This window comes from Nyctereutes procyonoides, unplaced genomic scaffold (assembly GCF_905146905.1).
Source record: "Nyctereutes procyonoides isolate TBG_1078 unplaced genomic scaffold, NYPRO_anot_genome, whole genome shotgun sequence".
NCBI lineage: Eukaryota > Metazoa > Chordata > Mammalia > Carnivora > Canidae > Nyctereutes > Nyctereutes procyonoides.
In genome coordinates, this window is record NW_026575125.1 from 81,342,188 (window position 1) to 81,366,102 (window position 23,915).

Genomic DNA, 23,915 nt, shown 5'->3' on the forward strand with positions numbered 1-23,915 from the left:
GCAAACTCATCTTCCTGGGCACAGAAAGAGCAAGTCCTGACAATTGGATGATGATGGCATTGGTGCTTGGTGCGTGGTCAGTGCTGCACAAATGTGCGCTCATAGGTCCCAGGTTAAAGCACTTGGGAGGCTCATCACTTATAGGCTATCAAGTAAGGAAGCCCAGCAGGGTTGCCACGTGGAAGGAGCTAACGACCTGGTGGCATTGTAACCGAAGCTGCACATGCATCCTGTTCTTCAGCTCCCTGTCCCATAGCCCCAGCTGATTTTTACCGTCTTCTCACCCGGGTCTGGGTCAGTTCATAGGGAGGGTATGTCCCCTCCATGCTATCCTAGTTTTCAGAAAAGGTTCGGCTTGATGGCAGTCTTCCTGTGGGTTTTTAAACTACTGCTCAGTCATGCCATAAAATGGCACCAGCATATCATCTGACTACATTGCTAACACTCACTTGGATACCCTGCTGCTTTTTAGACTTTCACTACTCTCTTCTCATGATGATCATTCGGATTCCCATGCTAATTTCTCTGCCTCTGTATTCAGGAGGAGAATTGCAATCCATAGCTTCCATGCATGGAGTACCTCTTCCCCCATTATTTTCAGGAACTAGTTTCCCTCCTTTCTTGGAGCTCGGAAGAGGGCTTTGGAGTCAGATCTGGATTTGAATCTGATTTCTTTTTTTAAAGATTTTATTTATTTATTTATGAGAGAGAGAGAGAGAGAGAGAGGCAGAGACACAGGCAGAGGGAGAAGCAGGCTTCATGCAGGGAGCCTGATGGGGGACTCGATCCTGGGTCTCCAGGATCACGCCCTGGGCCGAAGGCAGGCGCTCAACTGCTGAGCCACCCAGGGGTCCCCAAAGCTGATTTCTGTCTCTCATGAGCTCTGTGTCTTTCAACAAGTTACATAAGCATTGTCACCTGTTTCTTACTTGTAAAGTAAGGCGAAGAATTCCATCTACCTTGTTGGGTTATGAGACAATTAAATTAATGAGTTTCTACTTGCAAAGCCCAGAGAAAAGTGTGTGGTACATAGTAGGTGTTAATATTTAGTACTGTCTTCCTCCCCCTGCCCCCCCCCCCAAGAAATGGAGCCAGTAACAAAAGCTTTTCTTCTGATAACTCACAAAGGTCTTCTGCCATTAGCATGAACTAAGAGGCTGAGGTTTGCCTTTCCCTTGTGATGGTAAAAAGTAGCCATCAGGAACTCTGGATTGCATCCTTGCAGGAAATCTGAAGTTTGTTGACTTTTGCTGCCAGTTACAGAGTTGGTAAGACTGGGGCAGAAGCCTCCAGAGAAAGGGGTTGTGCTTCTGCTGATTGCCCTGTAGACTGTAGGGTGTGTGGGTAATGAGCTGTGTGTTGGGTGTGGGAGTTCGGTGCGCAGCCTTAGGGAAAACATGGGTGAGTTTCATTCGCTCTTATGATAGGTGGCTCCCTGATGTTTTACCCCTGAGATGGTTTGGAGTCCAGTCGTTAGAACCTTGGAGCTCTTGTTAGTAGGTGTATTAACTACTACTTCACATTAATATTATCAGCTTGCATTTATTTAGCACTGACATTGTGCCAGACTGGTCTAAGGGCCTTACCTATATTAACTCACTTAATCCTCACAAGAATTCTCACAGGAAGAGGTACAGAACAACTAAGTAGCTTGCCCAGAGTCACACAGCTAGTGGTGGAGCTAGCTGGTTTTAGACATCAGACCTAAAGGGGCTTCACCAACTACCCTGTACAGTCTCTAACCATTTTTCTTTCTTTTTTTAACTTATGTGTTATAATTATTAGTTGCTGGTGTCTAGAAATGCAATTGATTTTTGTTCATTATTTTTGTATACAGCAACCTTGCCAAAAGCTTTTAAGTTAATGGTAATTAATTTATTTGAGGATTCTTTTGGATTCTTTATGTTGGTAATCATAATCTACAAAAAATGAGACCTTTGTCTTTTTCTTTGGAGCCATTGTCTTTTTAAAAATATCTTTTTCTTGCCTTACTGTTCTAGTTAAGACCTTTAGTATAATATTTAATAGAAGTGGCAATGGTGGATGTCCTTATCTTGATCCCCGTCTTAAAGGATATGCTTGCAGTGTTTCCCCATTAAGTGTGATGTTTGCTGGAGATTTTTTCGTTGGCAGTCTTTATCAGATTATAGATGTTCCTTTTCTTTAAAGATTTTATTTATTAATGAGAGAGAGAGAGAGAGAGAGAGAGGCGCAGGCAGAGGCAGGGGCAGAAGCAGGCTCCGTGCAGGAAGCCTGACGCGGGACTCTATCAACTCTATCCGGAGTCCCCAGGACCAGGCCCTGGGCCAAAGGCGGAGCTAAACTGCTGAACCACCCAGGCTGCCCTAGATGTTCCTTTCTATTTTGAAGTTGCTAAGTTGTTACATTTTTTTTTTTTTAGTCATGAGAGAATGTTGCATTTTCTCAAAGGCTTTTTCTTCATCTATTAAGATGACTTTTGTTATTTAATCTTACAATGTGGTGAATTACATTGATTTTTCTTTTTTTAAAGATTTTATTTATTTATTCATGAGAGACAGAGACAGAGGCAGAGACATAGGTAGAGGGAGAAGCAGGCTTCCTGTAGGGAGCCTGATGCGGGACTCAATCCCAGGACCCCAGGATCATGACTTGAGCCAAAGGCAGGTGCTCAACCACTGTGCCACCCAGGTGCCCTTCTTTTTTTTTTAAGATTTTATTTATTCATTTATTTATGAGAGACACAGAGAGGCAGAGACATAGGAAGAGGAAGAAGCAGGCTCCCTGTGGGGAGCCTGATATGGGGCTTGATGCTGGGACCCCAGGATCATGACCTTAGCCAAAGGCAGATGCTCAATTGCTGAGCCACCCAGGCATCCCTTGATTTTCCAATATTAAACCAACTTTGCATTCCTGGAATCAAAACCCTGTGGTCATGATATATTAAGTTTCTTGCTCCTAGATATGGGTTGCTAGTATTTGATTTGATGTTTTCACAGGTATGTTTCTGAGTCAGTTTGGCTCTCATTTTCCTTTTTCATATTCTCTTGTTAGATTTTGGTATTAAGTTTCTGCTAGCTTCATAAAAAGGGTTGGATAGTGCTTTCTCGTTTTCTTAACTTTGAAATAGTTCTTGTGAGATTAGAGTTATTTGTTTCTTGAATGCTTGTTAAAATTTGCCAGTAAAACTATCTGGGCTTTGTTTTCTTCTTTGTGGGAAGATTTTGGACTACTGATTCAATTCCTCTCATGATGATAGGAATTTTCAAGTATTCTATTTCCTCTTTAGTCAGTGTTGGTGGTTTTTTTTCTACAAATGTAGTAACCATTATGTCTACATTTTCAAATATATTGATTTAAAATTGTTAATAAAAGCCTCAACTGTAGAAACTGCAGATATTAAAAAGATAACCCCCCTCCATTCATAATGTTACTAATTTTAAAAAAAAATATTTTTAATACCAGTATAATTAATATATAGTGTTATATTAGTTCCTGGTACAATGTAGTGATTCAATTCTATACATTGCTCAGAGCTCATCACATATGTGTACTCTTTTTAAAAAAGATTTATTTGTTTGAGAGAGAGTGCAAGAGAGACCAGGGGTAGGGGGGAGAGGGACAGAAGAAGAGAATCTCCACTTTGAGTTTGGAGCCCAGTGCAGGGCTCGATCCTACCACCCTGAGATCACGACCTGGGCTGAAGCCAAGGGTCACATGCTTAACCAACTATGCTACCCCTGTGCACCACGTACACATACTCTTAATCCCCTTCACCTATACCGCTCCCTCTCCCTGCCCCCCCCACCTCCCATCTGGCAGCCATCAATATGTTCTCTATAGTTGAGTCTGGTTTTTCATCTCTTCTTTGTTCACTTGTTTTGTTTCATAAATTCCACACGAGTGAAATCACATGATATTTGTCTTTCTCTGACTTCTTATTTTTCAGAAAAATCAATCTCACCAGAAGCTTGTAAGTTTTATTTATCTTTTATAGGAAGCCATTTGGGCTTTGTTAAGCCTCTCTATAGTATGTTAGTCTTCTATTTTGTTCATTTCTATTCATTTTAAAAATTGTTTTATCCTTTATATTGTCTTTCAGTTTTATCTCCTGTCCTTTTTTCTAACTTAAGTTGGATGCTTAGCTCATTTATTTTTCAGACTGTCTTCTTTGACTGTAAATATGATAGGCTAATAATTTTATGCTACCTACTGCTTCAGCTGGATCCCACAAATTTCAATATGTAGTATTCTGTTACATTGATCGGTTTTGAAGTATTTCGTGATTTTTAATGATATTTCTTAATCCATGGGTGTTCAGAAGGATTAAAACAATTTTTTTTCTAAGCATTTGTTTAGAAATGTTTGATTTGTTGATTCCTAACTCAATAATATTGTGATCAGAGAATGCAGTCTGAGTGGTCCGTTTCTTTGAAATTTGTTGAGACTTGCTTTGTGCCTTGGCATGAGGCCAATGTCCACTAGATCAGCCTTGTTAATTTTACTGCTCTTAGACAGCCTTACCCATTTTTTGTCTGCTTCCTGTCAGTGGCTGGGAGAGTTGTTAAAATTTACCACTGCAAAGGTGGATTTATCTATTTCTTCCTTTAGTACTATCAATGTTACTTTGTATTTTTTGAAGGTAGGTTATTAGGTGTAGTGGGTTACTTTTTACATTTCTTTGTTACATCCATTGATCAAATGTTTAATATAGGGGTTCCTATCGCAAGTTAGCCTGTAGATAAATTAATAAGGATGACTTGGTGAAAGCAAAAACATCCCTCTAGGTGGGCTGGTAAATTGGATTTTGAGCTACAGGGAAGAAACACATTTAAAATCAGAATTGTACCTTCCTGGTTATAGAATTAAGTTCTTAATGCAATTTGACTTTGCCAGACAAAATTAACATTCTCATATCCTCCAGTGCCAGAGGATTTTGTCATCATTAAAACAGTTTTGAAAGCCTCATTCCTTCTGAGTTGGGCCAGAGGTTGGGAAGGAGAGCTTTATTTGTCTTAGGCCTTATAGACATTACCATTGGCTGGTCAGACAGGTTTCAGACCCATAGGCATTTTTCTTCCTATACTGCCTAGCCTTTTCTATGGGACCTGGCCCAAATTCCATTATCTCTCTGCCTTTTTTGGGCTGAACGCCTGTAATTATGTGGGTAGTCTTCAATCCCCTTCCACCTGACAGAGGTGAGGTATGCAGAAATTGAAATAATAGTTGCATAGGGGTTCTAAATAATTCATCAGCTCCTCTGCTCATTCTGAAGAAAAAAAAGTCTGTGGGAGACAAGTGCTCACAGGGACCAAGCAACAGGAGTGATGGCAATGACTACACCTTTTATTAGATTTTTGAAGAGAATCAGACTACATAAAGCTAGAAGTCATACAGAGAGACAAATTACATTTGGTCACATTTGCATGGGAATGGAACTTTTCAGCTCTAGCTCTGGAGCCTCCATGGTTCTGTGAAATCTCATTTTCAGGCTCTATTTAGGGCAACCCCTGATTCGGATTCTATTTCCTAACTGAGTGCTCTGAGCTGGTCCTCTTTGCCTTGCCTGGACCTCCTTCCCTCCCAGAGAATTTCAAAAAAGGGGGAGCAGGTGAGCCAGTTAGGACCACCTGTTTCTGCCTGTCCTTTCATTTAAATGCAACTGTACTCCTCTTTTCCCCTCTTCAGTTTTTAAATTGTTTTAAAATATAGAAGGAACACAGTATCATAAATGTAAAAACTTTAAAAAATATATAGGAATATATTTTAAAAAGTGAAAGTTTCTGGGAATCCTCTTCCCACCTTTGTTCTCTTTCTTTTTAAAGACTTGGGGTGCTGTCAAAGAATCTCCTTTCTGCCTTCTGATTCTTCACATTTGCATTTCTCACAAAAGCATAGTACAAAAGAAATTTTAATCTAATGGTGGTAGGAAATGGTGGTTGGATGAGGAAGGGGCAGGAAGGGCCGAGCTCTAGACTCCACAGAATATGGCTGCATGAAATAAAGGTCAAGGCTGTAAGGAACTGGATTTGAGAACACCAGTGATTCACCTTTATTTAAAAATGGAGGGTCAGCCCGGGTGGCTCAGTGGTTTAGCACCGCCTTCAGTCCAGGGCCTGATCCTGGAGACCCGGGATTGAGTCCCACGTCAGGGGACTGCTTCTCCCTCTGCCTGTGTCTCTGCCGCTCTCTGTGTCTCTCATTAATAAATAAAATCTTTAAAAAAATGGATAAGCTGTAAGGCATGGAATGAGATCCAGCTGTGTTTATCTGTGTTCCGGGGATGGGTAGATAAGTGGACAGTCCAAATTAGATCACTTTTGCGACATTGCTTTGTAAATTCTAACATGCTCTACAAATAGAAGATTAGCATTCATGCTGATACTGGCTCTGGGGTGTGGTCATGGGTGTTTGTCTAAACAGCTAATAAATATCTCTCAGTGGGCCTTTCCACAGGAACTGACAAAGTGATCCTTAATTGCCATGTATCCAGTGGCAATTCCAAAAGCTTCTTTAATTGTCCTCATTATCTTAACATGTACCACATCAATGGGGGTAGAAAAGAACTCAACCTTCAAAAAGAGCAAGAACAAGGGTAGCTTGCTGCTGATAAGCACGGTGAAATCACCCACCTGATGTTGGGAATTGAAGAAACATGTAAGCATCTCCTAGTACTGCCTCAAACACAATAAAGCTGGTGACAACACTCTCTAAACTGTAAAGCTGGGTAATAATGCAAAGGATCATTGTCATCATGACTAGTAAGATGGGCTGTCACCCAGTAACTTAAATGTAATGATGCTTCCAGGCAGTTCCAGAGGGGTTCTGTGAGCTCCTTTCCCGTCCAGGTGCGAGAAAATGCCACAGAAATGCAGTCTCCTGATAACTGAAACCAGGCAGCTAAATTGAATAAGACATTTGTCAAGAAGAGAGAAGATAATGACCAATTTTTGGTAGATAGATAGTTGCATGCTGAAACAAAGCCTGTATTGAACTACTTTGGAGTGTAGGAAGAAGCATTGCTATGACAACAAATTACTTATATTTGATTTAGAAGAAGGAGAGCAGTGCAGCTTCATGTTTCAGAAAGCTTGTTAGAACAATTGTTGGCAGCGTGTATATGTTCAAATATAAAATGTTAAGTATGATCCGTTAAATAATTGAGCACCTTGGTGCATTTCATATCTCCTCTCTCCTGAACCAATAACATACAATATAAGTAGATTAAAAAAAAAAAAGCTTGTGGTTTTACATGGGAAATGTTCTGTTTTCTAAGGAGCTGCAAATGAGATTCACAGCTTTAATTTGCTGCAATCCTCACGATGTCATGTATGTACAATTAAGAGCAAACACAGCAAAACACAACAAACGCCACATCCAGAGACCTATTTCCTCTGGTTTTATTCCATCCAGACCTGAGATGACAGTAGTTTGGGGTTTTTCATTCTGTAGATGATTAATCATCTTGGTGATTGAGAGTGTGTTTATTTGGAAGGAAACTACACTTAAGACCATTTCCATGCTTTCACGGTGTTCATGCCTGAGAGAATGAGTAAACAATAGTTTTTATGAATCGTTATTTGCAGTGCATCCAGGGGGAAGGGGGACGGGGTGGGTGGTCAAGGCATAGAGACCCTGCAGGGAGCCTGTGAATGTAGAGACTTCCTCTTAGGTCCTATTCCTTGGAGGCAGATTTTAGGGTCTTGACTAGGTTCTAGGGGGGCGGGGGTAAATCCTAGGGGCTCCTTGAGGGCTCTTGAGATGGAAGCTTCAGATACTTCCTATTCTTTCCTTTTAGTGCCTTTCTCCATTTACCCAACGTCACATCACCTTCCCGTGTCCTTCTAGAACAGGAAAGGAAAGTAGGAGAAGGGAAAGAGTTTGGAAATGGAGAGCTGACTTCCAGAAAGCAGGACTACCACCCTGAACTTTCAAATGGTCTCTCCAGGTGAAAGTCACACATTGGCACATGGCCTCCCCCTTTCTTTGGAGGGAAAAATTTGGTCATTATGACAGGGAGGAGGCCATGTCATAGGGCTTACTCAGAGGAGGAAGTTTGAAAACAATAACAAACCCAATCTTCAGTTAACCTTCCCCTTTATTGTTTTTTAAGATTTTATTTATTTATTCATGAGAGACATAGAGGCAGAGACATAGGCAGAGGGAGAAGCAGGGTCCCAGTGGGGAGCCCAATGCAGGACTTGATCTCAGGACCCTGGGATCACGACCTGAGCCAAAGGCAGATGCTCAACTACTGAGCCACCCAGGCATCCCATAACCTTCCCCTTTAAATGAGGAGTGGCCCAGAGTTACAGCTGTTCATGAATCACAGACGTTTCCTGGCATGCTGTTTAAATTCCATCCATTTAAAAGATTTGAGGTTCTGTGTTCTACCAGTGGATATCATGTCAGATCATGTTCTACCCTCCTCAGAAACTTCTAGTGCTCCCAGTTACTTACAAGGTCAAATGGGAAGTTGCTTGCCTGCTCTGTGTGGCCCTTTGTGGTGTGGAAATAGGCCTTCTAGAGAAAAGATAGCCAAAGGGACACGTACTCATGGAAAATTTGGAGAGTAGAAGAGTTGGCAACTTTTTTCTGTAAAGGGCCAGATAGTGAATATTTCTGTGTCTGCCACAACTACTCAAGTCAGCCTTTGTAGCACAAAATCAGCCATGGCAATGATAATATGGAGATGAATGTATTTGTGTTCAATAAAACTTTATAGACAGATCAATCAGATTTGGTTTGTGGGGCATAGTTTGCTGAACCCTGGTATGGGTAATAAAAATCACCCGTCATCTTGCTACCAAAATGTTAACATTTTTACTTATTTTTTTTCCTTTTATTCATGTTATTTTACATGGTTGTGACTGTATTCTATACTACCAATTTTGTACTCAGAGTTTTTTCACTTAACATTCCTGTAACATTTTCCATGTCATTTAAAAGGTGTCAGAAGCTTATTTTTTTTTAAAGATTTTATTTATTTATTTATTTGAGAGAGAGAGAGAGCATGAGCAGGGAGAGGGGCAGAGGGATAAGCAGACTCCCTGCTGAGTGAGGAGCCCAATGCGAGGCTGGATCCCAGATACCCGAGTTCATGACCTGAGCCCAAGGCAGATGCCCAACCAACTGAACCACCCAAGTGCCCCAAGCTTGTCAGAAGCATAATTCTTCATGACTATGTAATACTCCATCCTATAACTAGATCATAATTTACCTAATCATTTCCTAGTATTTTCTGTTATAAATGACATTGCAAAAAACTGCTTTGTGCATACATCTTTGGATTTCAGATTATTTTGTATACCATTTTTCTTGAAGTGGAATAATCAGGTCAGAGGTATGAATGTTTTTCAGGAGCTTAATATTGGCTGTTCAAAAAGGTAGTGCCCATTTATATTCCCACCAGCAGTGCAGAAGGCAGTCTGTTCCACCTCCTCTTTGCCAACAAATACTCTCACTAAAGCAGAATCTTTCTCAAAATGGCATCTAAGTTAATATGTAATTCTTTGATTATTACAGTGGTTGGAAAAAATTCCAAGTGATTGTTGCTAAGCTGCCATATTTCTTCTTTGGCTCGCTTGTCGGTAAAGGCACCTTGGGCCCTAACTTGCTCCCCTCCCCCCTCACTCCCCACACCTTGGCTAATGCAGTTTTCCTCTTTCATCCCCTGAGCTCCTGTGTCAAAATTGTATTCATCCTTTAGGGCCCAGTCCAGATCTGAATTCATCTCCCTGTGCATGTAGCCCTCCCTCATTCTTCTTACTCATTTGATCTCTTTGCTCCCCATACATAGCACCTCTTAGGACCTTTATCTTTCCTGCCTCCTGCAGTTTTCTGTGTATGGGCTTTTTCCCCAGAGCAGGGACTGGGCCATGTTATTTGGTTCCCAGAACCTAGCAGAGAGCTTAGTATACACAGAGGCCCAACTAATTTGCTAGTACTTTGTTGCCAGGTTCCTGAGGTCTGCTGCAGGTGACTTTTTGGTAAAAATTTAAAGAGGAATGTTGCAATCACCTGTAATGTTTATAGAACTGTTTGGGATCACTGAAGAATACTTTTTTTGGGGGTGCCCAGGTGGCTCAGTGAGTTAAGCATCTGCCTTCCGTTCAGGTCATGATGCTGTGGTCCTGGGATTGAGCCCTGCATTGATTCCCTGCTCAGTGGGGAGCCTGCTTCTTCTGTTCCCCCTGCTTGTGCTCTCATTCTCTCTGTCAAATCAATAAATACAATCTTAAAAAAAAATACTTTTCTGGTTATCACAGATGGGCTGTATCCCTAAGTCCCGTGCACTCCTTTTTGTGAAATGTGGGTCTTCAAGTTTTCCAAGTGATGATATACAACAGTTTTTGCATGTGTTAGTCTACTTCTCTCTTGCATATATAGTATAGTACCATATCATGCAATAGAAGTGTCTGCAATGATGGAAATGTTTTATGTCTGCATTTTCTGCTACAGTAGCCACCAGCCACGTGTAGTTACTGTGCACTTGATATGTGGTTACTGTAACCAAAGGACGGATTTTTTCATTTTATTTCATTTTAAATACTTTAAATTGAAACAGCCACACACAGTAGTGGCTACCATGTCAGACAGAGGAGGATCATATCGAATATTTAAAAGTATAGTCTCTTTTAGGGCTAGGAGCTTGGTATTTATAGTAATCTGTAGTAGCATTGACTTTGTGGCTACCTGAAAGGTTGAAGACACATCCCAGATCCTGGCAGAACGTTAGAGAGAGGGGATGCTCTGAGTTTGATTTGCAGTGGCAACTGCGTCTAGTGGGATGGAGATGGTGTCAGGTTAGTAGGTTGGAGGCAGAACGAGACAAGCTGGAATATGAAGAGCAGACATTTGGACTTGATATGGTCGGTAATAGGGAACCATTAAAAGTTCATGAGCAGTGGAGTAACAGATGAGGGTGGTGTTGCAAGGTCACCTCTGCCAGGAGCGTGCAAGCTGCTGGGAGAGGATGTGAGTTATTGGCCCCTCCTTTACTGGGTAGAGCTGGGCAGTAGTGATTCACCAACTCCATCAAAACCCAGCCCACAACAGAAAACACAAGTGATTTATTTTCACATTAGTTTCCAGTTCCTGTGTGCCTTCCTGTGGCTCAGATACACACCAGCATTGAGTGCTGCGGGCTTGTCATTGAGAGCTGGGAGAGAATGGCTGTCTGTTTGAGGGGAGGCAGGCCAGTCACCACTGCTCCACCATGGGCACAAATCCTCTGTGGCTCTGGTGTGCCTTGGAACGCTCCCTGATCTTTCAGAAACAATCCGGGAGCCCAGCAATTCTGTCCTCACTTGTCTGCTTCCTTGTAGGGCCAGTGGTACATTTCTAATTGTTCTTTTTTTTTCTTAGAAGATTTTTTTATTTTTATTTTTATTTTTTTAATTTTTATTTATTTATGATAGTCACACACACACAGAGAGAGAGAGGCAGAGACATAGGCAGAGGGAGAAGCAGGCTCCATGCAGGGAGCCTGACATGGGACTCCATCCCTGAACTCCAGGTCACACCCTGGGCTGAAGGCAGAGCTAAACCGCTGAGCCACCAGGCTGCCCTCTTAGAAGATTTTTAATCTCGTTGTTCAACTCTCACCTTCCGCCCCCCAACTTTCACTTGTGTACAACAGTTACATTTCTGTGTTCTATCTGTTGTTTCCTACTTGTTACATTGCTTATATCCATAACCCTGTCCTGACTTTTTAGGATGTGGGCTAAATAATTCGCTGTCATTGTTCTAGGGATCTGCCTCCAGGCTCACTTTTAAGAGAAAGAAAAACATTACTGAAGGGAGCCCCCCCTCCCCACACACTCTCCAATGTGCCCCAGCAAATGTGGCAGCTCCCACCTTCTGCCTGACTGGGATGCCCATCCCCCGGGGTCCAGCTTGGCTCAGGGAGACAACCTAGCTCAGAAGCGGCCTCCTTTCTGGGAAAACATGTTCTGTGGAAAGTCTGGCCTAGAAAGACGTCTTCAGCCGCCACTGGCTGGGGCAAGGACTTGACTGTCACATCTCTGTGTGCCAGCGGCCCTTGCACTCAAGAACAGAGTTCTGCCTCCACTTCCCTCAGATTGACAGGCCAATTGCTGAGAGAGAACCAGTGGCCCTGTGTGGGCCGTCTCCCACCTCCCCATCTTAAGACCCAGCTAGAGTGAGTGAGTAGCACTTCTCTCTCTTGACAGCTTCCTCACCTCCAGGTTTCCCAATGCGAGGAGAGAGAAGACTCCCCAGTGTGAGTTGTCATTGGGGGAGGGCAGGGGGAGATTTTAAAGGAAAAAGCTACCTTGAGCTGCACACTTAAGTGCTGTCCAAAAAATACACGGTCTCTTTGGGTTTCTTTTGCGATCATGGAGGTGGCATAGAGTTAACCGGTAAAGAGCATAAATTCTTGCAGCATGTACTTAACTGAGCGTGTAATCTGTTGGAGCTTGCGTGAGTTTCTTTGAACTTCAGTTTATCTGCCAGTAAAATGGTAGTAAGAATGCTTCCCTTGCATGGTTGTTCTAGGAACTAGAGGAGGTCTGTAGAGTCTAGTTCCTGGGACCTTGTAAGAACTCAGTAAGAGGTGGTTATTAGAAAGGTTATCTGTTTAGGTTGGTAATGATGTCAAAGTTAAGCCCATTGACCCAATGTCCTTTCTCTTCATTCCTCAGGATGCTTGCTTTTGCCTTCCTGAAGCTACATGTCCTCAGAGTGGGAAGCATTGGGTGTGATGGTTTTAATAAGAAAGATTTTCTTAACAGAAAGAGAGTTCCTAGGTACTAGATGACTGAGGAAGACTCTAGAGGTGCCTTTGCTAAGGAAACCTAAGGTAATTGCCACCTGTTTGAGAGGTTTCCACCCTGTCTGAGGGCCTAGATGGGGTGTGGTTGACGTCAGTGCCTCCTCCTGGCCTTTTCAAGAGTCATATCCTGGGATCCCTGGGTGGCGCAGCGGTTTGGCGCCTGCCTTTGGCCCAGGGCGCGATTCTGGAGACCCCAGATCGAGTCCCACGTCGGGCTCCCCGTGCATGGAGCCTGCTTCTCCCTCTGCCTATGTCTCTGCCTCTTTCTCTCTCTCTGTGTGACTATCATAAAATAAATAAAAATTAAAAAAAAGAGATTCTGGGAAAATGGTCTCTGCCATCTGCAGTTGATGGGGCGGGTAGGTGGGTGGGGATATTGCTTTTGAATCGAGAAGACCTTGTATTACATACTTGGGAGTCCTGGTCACCCCATCTTGGGATGCTCTGTTGGCCTGGCTTTAAGGAAAGCTTTCCAGTTGACCTCTTAATCTTCAGCTATAATACTGGAAATCAGCTAGCACCTTCCTTACAATACTGACTAGCCTTCACTTAGCAGAGTCATGTTCTTGGGATTCTGTGGGCCTAGGTTTCGATTTTCTGTACTACTAGTGCCAGAGATTCTTTTGTAAGAGCAAGAAGAAAAACACTCTTGAAAGATTGCTTGTGGTACAAATCTGTATGTTAAAATCCTACTTTAAGTGCAGAGGGGCAGCTTGCAAACGTAAGGAATTCCGTAGAGAGCCTCTTGGGGAAAAAGAAAATCCTTTGGTAATGTGAATTATGGCCTTTGGAATGGTGGTTAAATCTTGATTTTAATGTAGCATGTTTGCTTAAAGCAAGTCTGCCTAATTTTTAGGCTACAGCTTCCTTTTAGTGGAACGAGTGGGTATATTCCTTTTATAAAATACTCAGGGAAATGGAACCAGTGTCATTTTCACTTAGAAAGGGGGTAAGTCAATCGGAGAAGGACAAACAGTGTATGTTCTCATTCATTTGGGGAATATGAATAATAGTGAAAGGGAATATAAGGAAAGGGAGAAGAAATGTGTGGGAAATATCAGAAAGGGAGATAGAACATGAGAGACTCCTAACTCTGGGAAATGAACTAGGGGTGGTGGAAGGGGAGGAAGGCGGGGGGTGGGGGTGAATGGGTGACGGGCACTGAGGGGACACTTGACTGGATGAGCACTGGGTGTTATTCTGTATGTTAGTAAATTGAACACCAATAAAAATTATTAAAAAAAAAGAAAGGGGGTGCCCAGCAGCTTCTCCTTGTCTTGATTGTAAGGAGTTGTATATAGTCACTTCTTATTATGACAATACAGAGTGATGTGACTTAAGAAAAAAAAGAACTGAGTGGTCTCTTTCCTTACTTCCTTCTACTGGTCCTCACATTCTCTTGTTTAGTTGAATTTCCTTCCTGCTGTGGTCACCCACCATCAGAGGCTACCAGCTGCTTGGGTTGAGGTGCTAAGACCCCGTTGCTTCTGAGGCTAGAGGACATACATGAAAACTGACATTTGGGTCCTGACTTTAAGCTGGAATGAGGGAGTTGCCACTGCTAGATATCCTCCCCTCCCCCCACTCCCCTGCCCTGGCGGATCCATATTGTGAATTTTGGCTCAGACTCTTAGGAAAACACCTCTGCAAACAACAGATCAAATAGGAAATCTTTCCATGAAACAAATCCATTTAATAGTATGACTTTGTAAATGAGTATCAAACATAAACAATGCACATTACCTCATCCCTGCTAGCCATACAGCCAGAATGGGAAGGTAGACTTTTTTTTAAAAATTCCTTTGGTTGGATTTTGCTTGAAGTGAATTCTCAGATCAGACACACCCCTGTTTGTATGGAAGTCTCAAAAGTTTTTGTTGCAAATTGACCTAATCCAGTTTGGCTGTCCACAGTTTTGAGATTCTATTTTGGTTGCTATCATTGATATCTCTGGTGGTTAAGAGGTAGGTTTCTTCCCCACAACCAATATATTATAGTGAAAGCAATTCAGATCTAATTTTGCCACAGAAACATTATTTAACAGGCAGAAAACAGTCGTTTAACCTGATCTCCATGCCCAGAAGACGTTCCCTCTCTTCTTATTTCCAACCACTCTTGGGTGAAGGGTTCCCTGGAGGTAGATGTGGCAATATTCTAGTGGTAGGATTCAGCTTACCTTCTCATTAAAGGGCACATTCAAATTAAGTGTCAGAGCATGAGATTTGTTGCATCTCCTGAGCCTAAGGTGTCATTCCAAAGGGGTGAAGGACCTTGGGCCCACTAGAGTCTTCTATCCAATTCATGCAAGGGTGGGAGTACCTGAATGATATTTCTGATTTACCTATCTCAAACACCAAGACATTCCCCAATGAAGTAGGATTTCTAATATCCATTGTTGTAATTAACAAGCCATCTGAAGGGTTTTAGAGCTGAAGCATTTGAGTGTGGCTTTTTTTCCACTAAAAACAATTAAGGTATATTTTGCTTTCTTTTTAGGCTACAGTTCTGTGAGTTTTGGCAAAGGCATACACCATGATCAAGATCAAGAATTGTTTCCATCACCCCCTGTCCCCTCAGATTCTCCATTACCTGCTTGTGGGCTTTTCAAAATAAATAGCTTTATTGAGATATAATTCACATATAAGTCACTCATTTAAAGTACACAATTCAGGGTTTTTGGAGTATTATTCATTTTTAAAAATGGGGGTGAAATGTATATATGACATAAAATGGGCCATTTTAACCATTTGTATAAGTGCACCATTCGGTGGCTTCACAGTGTTCTGCAACCATCAACACTATCTGTTTCCAAAGCTTTTTCATCACCCCAAACAGAAACTCTGTACCCAATAACTTCCCATTGCTTCCTTCCACAGCACCTGGTAAACACTGTTCCACCTTTTGTCTCTAAGACTGTACTTAACTGAGTACCTCATAGAAGTAGAGCTATACAACATCTGTTCTTCTGTGTCTGGTTTATTTCACTTCACATAACGTTTTCAAGGCTTATGCATGTGGCATATATTAATATTTTGTTCCTTTTTAAGGCTAAATGATACTTTGTGAATATACCACATTTGGTTTATCCACTCATCTACCCATGGACACTTGGCTTGTTTTTCTTTGGCTATTGCGAATACTGCTGCAATGAACACTGGCTTACAAGTGTCTGTTTGACGCCCTGTTTTCAATTTTGGGGGTTGTATACCTAGGAGTGGAATTGTTGGGTCATATGGCAATCCCGTGTTTAGCTTGTTGAGAGCTGCACAATAGTTTCACAAACACCTGAGCCATTTGTTACTCCCACCAGTAATGTACAAGGATTCTAAGTTCTTCACATCTGATCCAGCATTTATTTTCCATTTTTCAAATTCTCACCATCCTAGTAGGTGTGAAGTGGTATCTCATTGTGGGTGCTGTTTTGTATTTCGCCAGTGACTAATGATGTTGAGCACCTTTTTCTGTGTTTCTGCCATTTGCATATCTTCTTTGGAGACATGTCTGTTGACATCCTTTGCCCATTTTTTAAAAACTGAATGGTTTGTTGTTTTACTGTGGAGTTTACAATTGTGGGCTTTGATTAGAGATTTTAGTTGCTAACTAATCACCCCTGGAGTGTGTATTCTCAAGTAGGGTTTTTCAGATGTTAGCTGCAGTGTTCTGGTAAATGTTTTAAAGCACTGATTTAGAGCGTTTGCCAATTTCCATGGTCCATTTCAAGTTACCAATCTGTTGTTATTAAAGTAATAAAGGAGTGGGAGGAGAATGTGCACAATCAAGTCTTGCTAGCAAGTGCTATTGGGCTTCCAGCACACCACTGAATGTTAACCACACACCCTACAGTGTAGAGTGAAACTAACACACACACACACACACACACACACACATACACACACACGGACGTGTCACAGCGTCTATGTTGAAAGTATTTAAAATGAATTTGTAGACTTTCCAACTAAAAGTAAATGAATATAATTTTCAATTACAATACTTAAGCTCTCTCATTGGAAGTAAGAAAAGCTACCATTTGTTGAGCATGTCACATGCTAGACATGTTCCAAGTGTTTAATACATGTGTCACTGCCTTCTGTCCTATTCAGGGGATTTACTTACTTACTAAGTGCCGACTACCATAGACAGAGCAAATGATTTTCTTCTAACCCCAGAGACACTTGTTACTTTGTACCCTCCATCTTTCCTAAAATCTATTCAAACTGGAAGTGAAAGCTAAAGCCATGGTTGTACCATGTATTGATGAACTGTGGGAGTTCAAAATATCCTTTGCTGGATTGCAAAAAACACACAATCCCCCCCACCAAAAAAAACCTCATATATGTTTTATAAGGAAAACTTAAGTAAATCAGAAATGGCCAAAAAGAGGAAGTGAAAATCCTCCATAATCCCACCCACCAGAAATGATCATTAACAGCTGGCATTTATTATGTCTTTTCCTGACACCTTTATTGTTTTACAAAAATGGGATGATGCTTTACAATTGGAAGCTTTTTTCACTTGACAACATAGTTGGACACCAGTGCATAGAGACCTATCTCATTCCTTATCTCGGCTATCTAGTATCCCTCATGTGACAGAAGTGTAAGGGATGGTAAAGGACTATTTTGAAGAAGGGATGATAGGTAGCACATGGCACAAAAAAAGTTGGTAACCACTGTTGGGTACCTAAAACCACATCATTCTGTCTGCTCCCTGCTCCAGAGCTACCAGAACTTACCTGGAATGATAAGATGATAATCAATGTTAAGAGTTACAGGAAATCTCTTCAGCCCCTTAAGGATAGTGGTGAGATAAGAGTACACATTAAATCCTTTCACGTGTCTTCATGGCTTTGCAGCTCTGGTCTTTTTACTTTTTTTTTTTTTTAGTTTTAATTCCAGTATAGCTAAGATACAGTGTTATATTAGTTTCAGGTGAACAATATGGTGATTCTACATTTCTGGTCTTTTGAGACCCTATTTAGACTCTCTTCATCTCCAGGGGTGCCTGTGTGGCTCAGTCGGTTGGGTGTCTGCCTTTGGTTCAGGTCATGATCTCAGGGTCCTGGGATTGAGCCCCACATCGGGCTCCCTGCTTAGCAGGGGAGTCTGCTTCTCCCTCTCCTCTTCCCTCCTCCTTTCCCCCAACTCCTGCTGTCTCTCTCTCAATAAATAAAATCTTTAAAAAAAAAAAAAAAACGCTCTCCAACTCCAGTAGGCTCTAGTCTGATTTGGAGAAACATTGTCTTCATGGCAGCACAGCCTTTGAATTCCTCTTCATCTGTTACTGACTTTGCACTATGGCCACCACCAGGTTTTCTTAATTGTTCAGACTTGTCGGTTTCTGAGTATTCTCAATGGTTGTGTTTGTTTTCTCTTCTGTCCAGGCACTTGTCACTAGCAAAACTCCAATTGACTTTATCTGACGAGGCATTTATCATTGTTGCAACTGAGGATTGATAGAAAAAAAGAAGGTTATCTAGGGGAAGGGTAGAAGTAGTAGAAGTGTCTGACAGCCATTATTAGGTGGCTGTCAAAATAACATGCTTTATTCTCCGGCAAGTACCCATTCCAGGGAATGAAATAATCCAAGAATGATAAGCTCCTAATTGCCATCTGTCAGTTTGTGATCCTGCCTGCCTGCCTTGTTCTAGTTAACATTGAATGCTGATTTCACATGGCACTGGGAGAAACTTAGAGGAAGGATAAGATGATCATAGGGTGTAAAGTGAACTGACCAGAAGCCTGCCCAGAGATGGGCCAAAGGCCAGTGGCAGCAGTTGATAAGCCCTCGTTTATCTCATGCTCTCTTCCCCTTTCTTCCTTACCTCAGATTGGGTCTTTTTGGTATATTGGAGTTCGATTTGCCAACATACAGTATAACACCCAGTGCTCATCCCGTCAAGTGGCCACCTCAGTGCCCATCACCCAGTCACCCTATCCCCCCCCCACCTCCCCTTCCACTACCCCTTGTTCAGATTGTTGACAGCATTGTGTTTCCTCTTGAAATAAAACATATGCGCCTTCTTCTACCAGCTTGGAGAAGTTGGTTTAGTAGGGGCAGAGGGCTAAGAGGTTTGGGATGGGGTTAGAGGCTATCATTCTTCCTAACCAAAAAGGTAAGAATATGGGTGTTTGAAGCTCATGAATGGACATGCCATTATCTTTCAAATTACATGCTAAGCATCAGGCTTGTACCATCTATGTTTTACTGTGCCTTCTGGCCCATAATCCCCTCCAAAGGCAAACTGTTCTGTGCCAGCTGTGCTGGGAGGCAGCAGCCATATGTTCCAGAGAACCTGCCCACCCCTGGCTTGGGTTGATTAGACTAAGAGTTGGCCACCTGTCCCTAAAACAGCCTGTCACCTGGCAAGCAACATGGGTTTGACAAGATGAGCTGGGCCAACATACTCCTCTCCTTGGAAGTTAGAATCATGAAGTTGAGAGACTTAAGTAAGGCAGTTCACAACAGGGACAAGAGCCAGAAGATGATAGGGAGGGGAGCATTATGTAGGCCATGTCCATGCTGGAGTTAGGAGACAGGACCCATGAGTAACATGAATAAGCTACCAAGAGGAATAGAGGTGCCCCAAGAGACAGAGGAGCTGTTCCCCATTGAACCCAGAACCACCTTTCAGTTCTCCTGAGGCCAAGCTTTCTCCTGCACTAGGATTCTCATGGGATACCTGTTTCTGTTTCTCATCATAAACCTCCCTTTTCTTGAGCCAGCTGGAATAAGATTCTTTTCTTAACAATAAAAATGACCAGACCGACCCTTTCTTGTCTTTCATGGTTTGATAATAGTGGAGAAAAAAAGATTTAAGGTTTTGTGAGGATGTAGAGAAACTGGAATCCTCATACACTGTTGGTGGGAATGCAAAATGGTGCAGCTGCAATGGAAAAACAGTATGGAGGTATCTCCAGAAATTAAAAAAAGACCTGTCGTATGACCTGGCAATCCCACTTCTCAGCATTTATCTAAAAGAATTGAAATCGTGATCTCAGATACTAGCCTGCCAGTGTTCACTGCAGCACTGTTCACGATAGACAAGATGTAGGAAATGATCTAAATGTCCATTGGTGGATAAATGGATAAAGAATATGTATGTACAAAGGAATATTATTCAGCCTTCCAAAAGGAGGAAATCTTGTCATATCCTAGGACACAGATGAACCTTGGGTATAATATGCTAACTGAATAAAGCCAGTCACAGAAGGATAAATACTAGATGATTCCACTTATAGGAAGCATCTGAAGACTCAAACTCCTTGAATCAAAAAGTAGATTGGTGGCTACTAGGCATTATGGAGGGCTGGGAAATTGCGAATCAATGGGCATAAAGTTTCAATTATACAAGATGAACAAGTTCTAGAGATCTGCCATACAACATAGTGCCTATAGTTAACAATACTGTATTGTGTACTTTGTTAAGAGTGTAGATCTTACATTAAATGTTCTTACTGCAAGAAAATAAAATAAATCATCACTTCAGATCTAGGCCTTGACCCTTCCGGCTGTAGAATTTGTGGGCAAGTCGACAACAGTTGGTTAAAATTCAGTGTTAACATTAAGTGCCAAAGTCTATTCTAGGTATTATGGGGAGCAGTGGAAAAACACAGATACCTCATTATCTCTCTCAAGCTCGGTGCTGACATACGAGCTTTAAATCTGTGTTCCTGGCAAATGGTGAGAATGGAAAGAGGCAGGGATCCTGATTGTTCATTTATCACCTCACAGCTCTCAACCAACAGGGGGCCTTCTTTATCCTATGTAACCTCTCAGTGGAATATTTGCCTTTGATTTATTCCTCTTTCCAGTCAACTCTTGATTATTCATGTAATAGAGGAAGCATTAATGTGAATAACAGAAGACTGCCCCATCTTGGCCTCTCTTCCCTGCCACATCAGCGCTGAGTTTCAGAAATGGAAACCAACTAGCAGAAGAGGTAAGGAGGCTCAAAAAAGCTGGGGCAGGGCCAAGCAAATTAACATTGTTTCTTCTCCCACTTTTTATATCTTCCTTCTAAAAGGTCCCTCTTAAGTTCCTTTTCTGGTGCCTGTAGGACATTAGCGGAAGGGTGATGCCATCTGCTTGATTGAAGTAAAAATAAGGGATTTTCTTAAAGACTTAAATGTAGTTGGGGGCAAGTTGACTGGGATGCTGGTTTTTCCTCTCCCATTTATTTTACCCTCCACCCGTGTTTGGTGTCAGAGACAGCCAGTTTCCTGACTGGCAACCATTATTCTCAGTTCAGGATTTGGGACTCAGCTAGTTAAGATATCTCCAATGGAGTTTCTTGAAGTTTGGTCCTTGAGCCACTTACATCCAGGTGTGTGTGTGTGTGTGTGTGTGTGTGTGTGTGTGGCATGGGGTAGCGGTGCTTATTAAAAATGCTGATTCCTGGGCCTCACATCAGACCTATTGAATCCAGGTATGGGGCAGGGAATTGGCTTGGGACTTTGAATTGTAATGCACTCCTGTCCAGATAATCTTTATGCACACCCAACTTTGAGAATGGCCAATCTATAAAATGACCTGCAGGGATTTGGTGGGTAGTTCTGGGAAATTGCCAACCCTTCTGTTTTCCCTCACTGTTAGTAGACCTGCGAGGGGGTGGGGGAAGTGGGGCATGGCAGGTGCCATGGGGTGTTTTTTTTTTTTTTAGTATAGATAAGGATTCTCCATTGAAAGGACCATGAAGAAGGATGGAAGTGCCACAGCTGTGCAAAATTTGATGGTACTCAACCCTCAAACACTTGTTGAATTACTGTCTTGAGGACTGAGAGTTAGTTAAGCAGAGATGTAGGATGATTTGTGTGTAAGCTATAGGCTTGGTTTTCATGTTTCCTTCTAAAGAGACCCCCCTCTTCTCTGTTTCTGCATTGTCTATTTAGAATAAAGATAGCTAGTCATCGCCAACATATTTGAGGTTTTGTGGTAATTTAAATATATAAATAGGAACTGCATGATGCCATTCAGTGATTGTACCTAAATATAACCCTCCTAATCAAAATGAGGATATTGTGTTTATTTTAAGACTGTGGTTAGAGTGTTCAGTCTCCCCCCAGCTCCCCAAACACTGGCTCTGTGGAGTAAAGCAAGGTCCTGTGTTTCATTGCTTTCCAGGCATTCCCAAACAACTGTTGAATGGGTTTTGTTCCAAAAGTTTCTTTGGAAGTCTGTTTAGAATTCAGATAGCATTTTCCCATGGACACAGCATACTTGGGGGTCAAGTTCCCAGACGAGCTGGCAAAAGTCTATTTAATATGGAGTAGAATGGAAGTACAGTCCCCAGCCCCTAACGACGGTTCCTGACAGTGGTTTTTTTTTTTTTTTTTAATGGGAAAAAGCACCAGGGTTTCAGGCCTGTGGTGCTAAACACACATCCTAGCTTCAGTCTATGAGCAGAATCCTAGGGTCTTATGGTGAGAGGATACAGTTCAAAATCCTCTACCTGGCTTCCTAGGCCTTCCATGATCTAGTTTCTGTTCATCTCTGCAGCATCTCCCTCCCCCACCCCTGCCCCACCTCTCTCTTTCTTCAGTATTCCTCCTTCTCTCCCTCCCTTTCTCCCCCCCATTCTGTCCTCCCTTCCTTCCTTTCCCCTCTTTCCCTCTCCCTCCCTTCCTTCCTTCCTTCCTTCCTTCCTTCCTTCCTTCCTTCCTTCCTTCCTTCTTCCTTGCCCTTCTCTTCCCTTCCCTTCCTTCCCCCCTTCCTCTTTTTTATATAAGCTCTGTGCCCAGTGTGGGACTTGAACTCATGACTCTAACATCAAGAGTTGCATGTTCCACCAACTGAGCCAGCCAAGCACCATGTTTCCCCTGGCATTCTCTATGATCCAGGGCAAAGGAGCTACTTTGAGTCCCTTAGACTTGTCTGTGTCACATTTGGGCCATGGAAACTTTTACCCATGCTGTTCCCACTGCCTGAAAACCCCCTTACCCCCTTGCCTGCTACCCAGTTGATGGCTCTGTTACAGGCTCTCAGAACTCTGATCACAAGTTTTATTTTATAGGATGATTTGTGTGTTTCATGTCATTTCTCTTCTCTCCTGCCAGACTGAAAACTCCACAAAAGCAACAACCATGTCTTTTAATTGCTGCATTATCCCCACCACTTAGCCTTGTATCTGGCAGGTTCTTAATAACTGTGTGGCAAGTTAATGAATCATTTAGTCTAGGGGGTTCTCAACCCTTTTGTGGCTGCTGAGCATATAATGGATGATCTTCGCAGGTTCAACAGACTCAGCTAAGGGCCACATCAATAAGAAGGTAATAGGCTATGCAGAATTCTCAGTGCTGTCTCTAACTTATCTTTGTTCTCCAACTGAAGAGAGTGTTAAAGGAATATGAGCCAGGAAGCAAACCATCAGGGGGAGAACAGGCAGAGGAATGCATATGTGAATCATTTGCAAACTTCAGTGTTTTAACCACTATTCATAATAAATCACTTTGCCCCGCCTCTCTCACCTGAGGACATCTACCCATGGCTGCTAAAATTTGCCGAGAAAAGCACCAGTCTAGTCCTAGCCTCTTACAGACATGGGCTCAGAGATTTGGAGAGGGCAGGTCTTTGGTCCACTAGCTAGTATCTGCTTTGGGATTACCACTTGGGCTTCTCCTTCTCAGGCCATTGCATTTTCTTCAAGAAGTAGATATTCTCTGAATATAAAGTCTGCCTGCCCTGCAACAACTTGTCTGTCTATGGATGTTGGAGGCCATCTCCAGTCACTTGACCAGGGTCATTGCTGGGGCCTGGCTTGGGGGAAAGAGGAAAATGAGGTAATACAGCAAGTACATTCTGTACTCTAGGTTTGGCTCATTATTGCTGTGCCTGGAGGGGAACTCAGGGAGTACAGCTTACCCAAGGCATTTCTTGTGGAGTTTAGACATAACAGATGGCTTTTCATTTTTCTAGAATCCCACATCTGTAGTGAGTGTAGAACACGACTGAATGCTCAGTGGGTATTTCTTGATTATGCGACTGGCCGAAATCGCTCTGCTGGTGCAATGATAATAACCACTTAGATTTTTTTTTTTATACCACTGAGCATTTAATTGGTAAGCACAAGATTTGCTAAAATGTTGCTTCTGTTGTTAGTTTTATGAAGTTTGGCAAAGCCAGGAGGAGCCTGCAGGCCATTTGG

General features: G+C 42.3%; 1 protein-coding gene across 13 annotated transcripts in view; it reads left to right on the forward strand.

Moving 5' to 3' along the window:
- TMEM164 (transmembrane protein 164) overlaps positions 1 to 23,915 on the forward strand; it is a 167,169-nt gene that overhangs the window by 23,121 nt on the left and 120,133 nt on the right. For 2 of the 13 annotated variants that reach the window (XM_055337620.1, XM_055337623.1), the window contains one exon: positions 20,587 to 20,714. The exons of 9 other annotated variants lie outside the window; for them this stretch is intronic. In XM_055337620.1, coding sequence (XP_055193595.1) covers positions 20,587 to 20,682 — 96 coding nt within the window. In that variant the 3' untranslated portion in view covers positions 20,683 to 20,714. Of the gene's footprint in view, positions 1 to 20,586; positions 20,715 to 21,434; positions 21,504 to 23,915 lie in introns of those variants that run through there. 2 more of the 13 variants (XM_055337621.1, XM_055337624.1) reach the window with 2 other exon arrangements.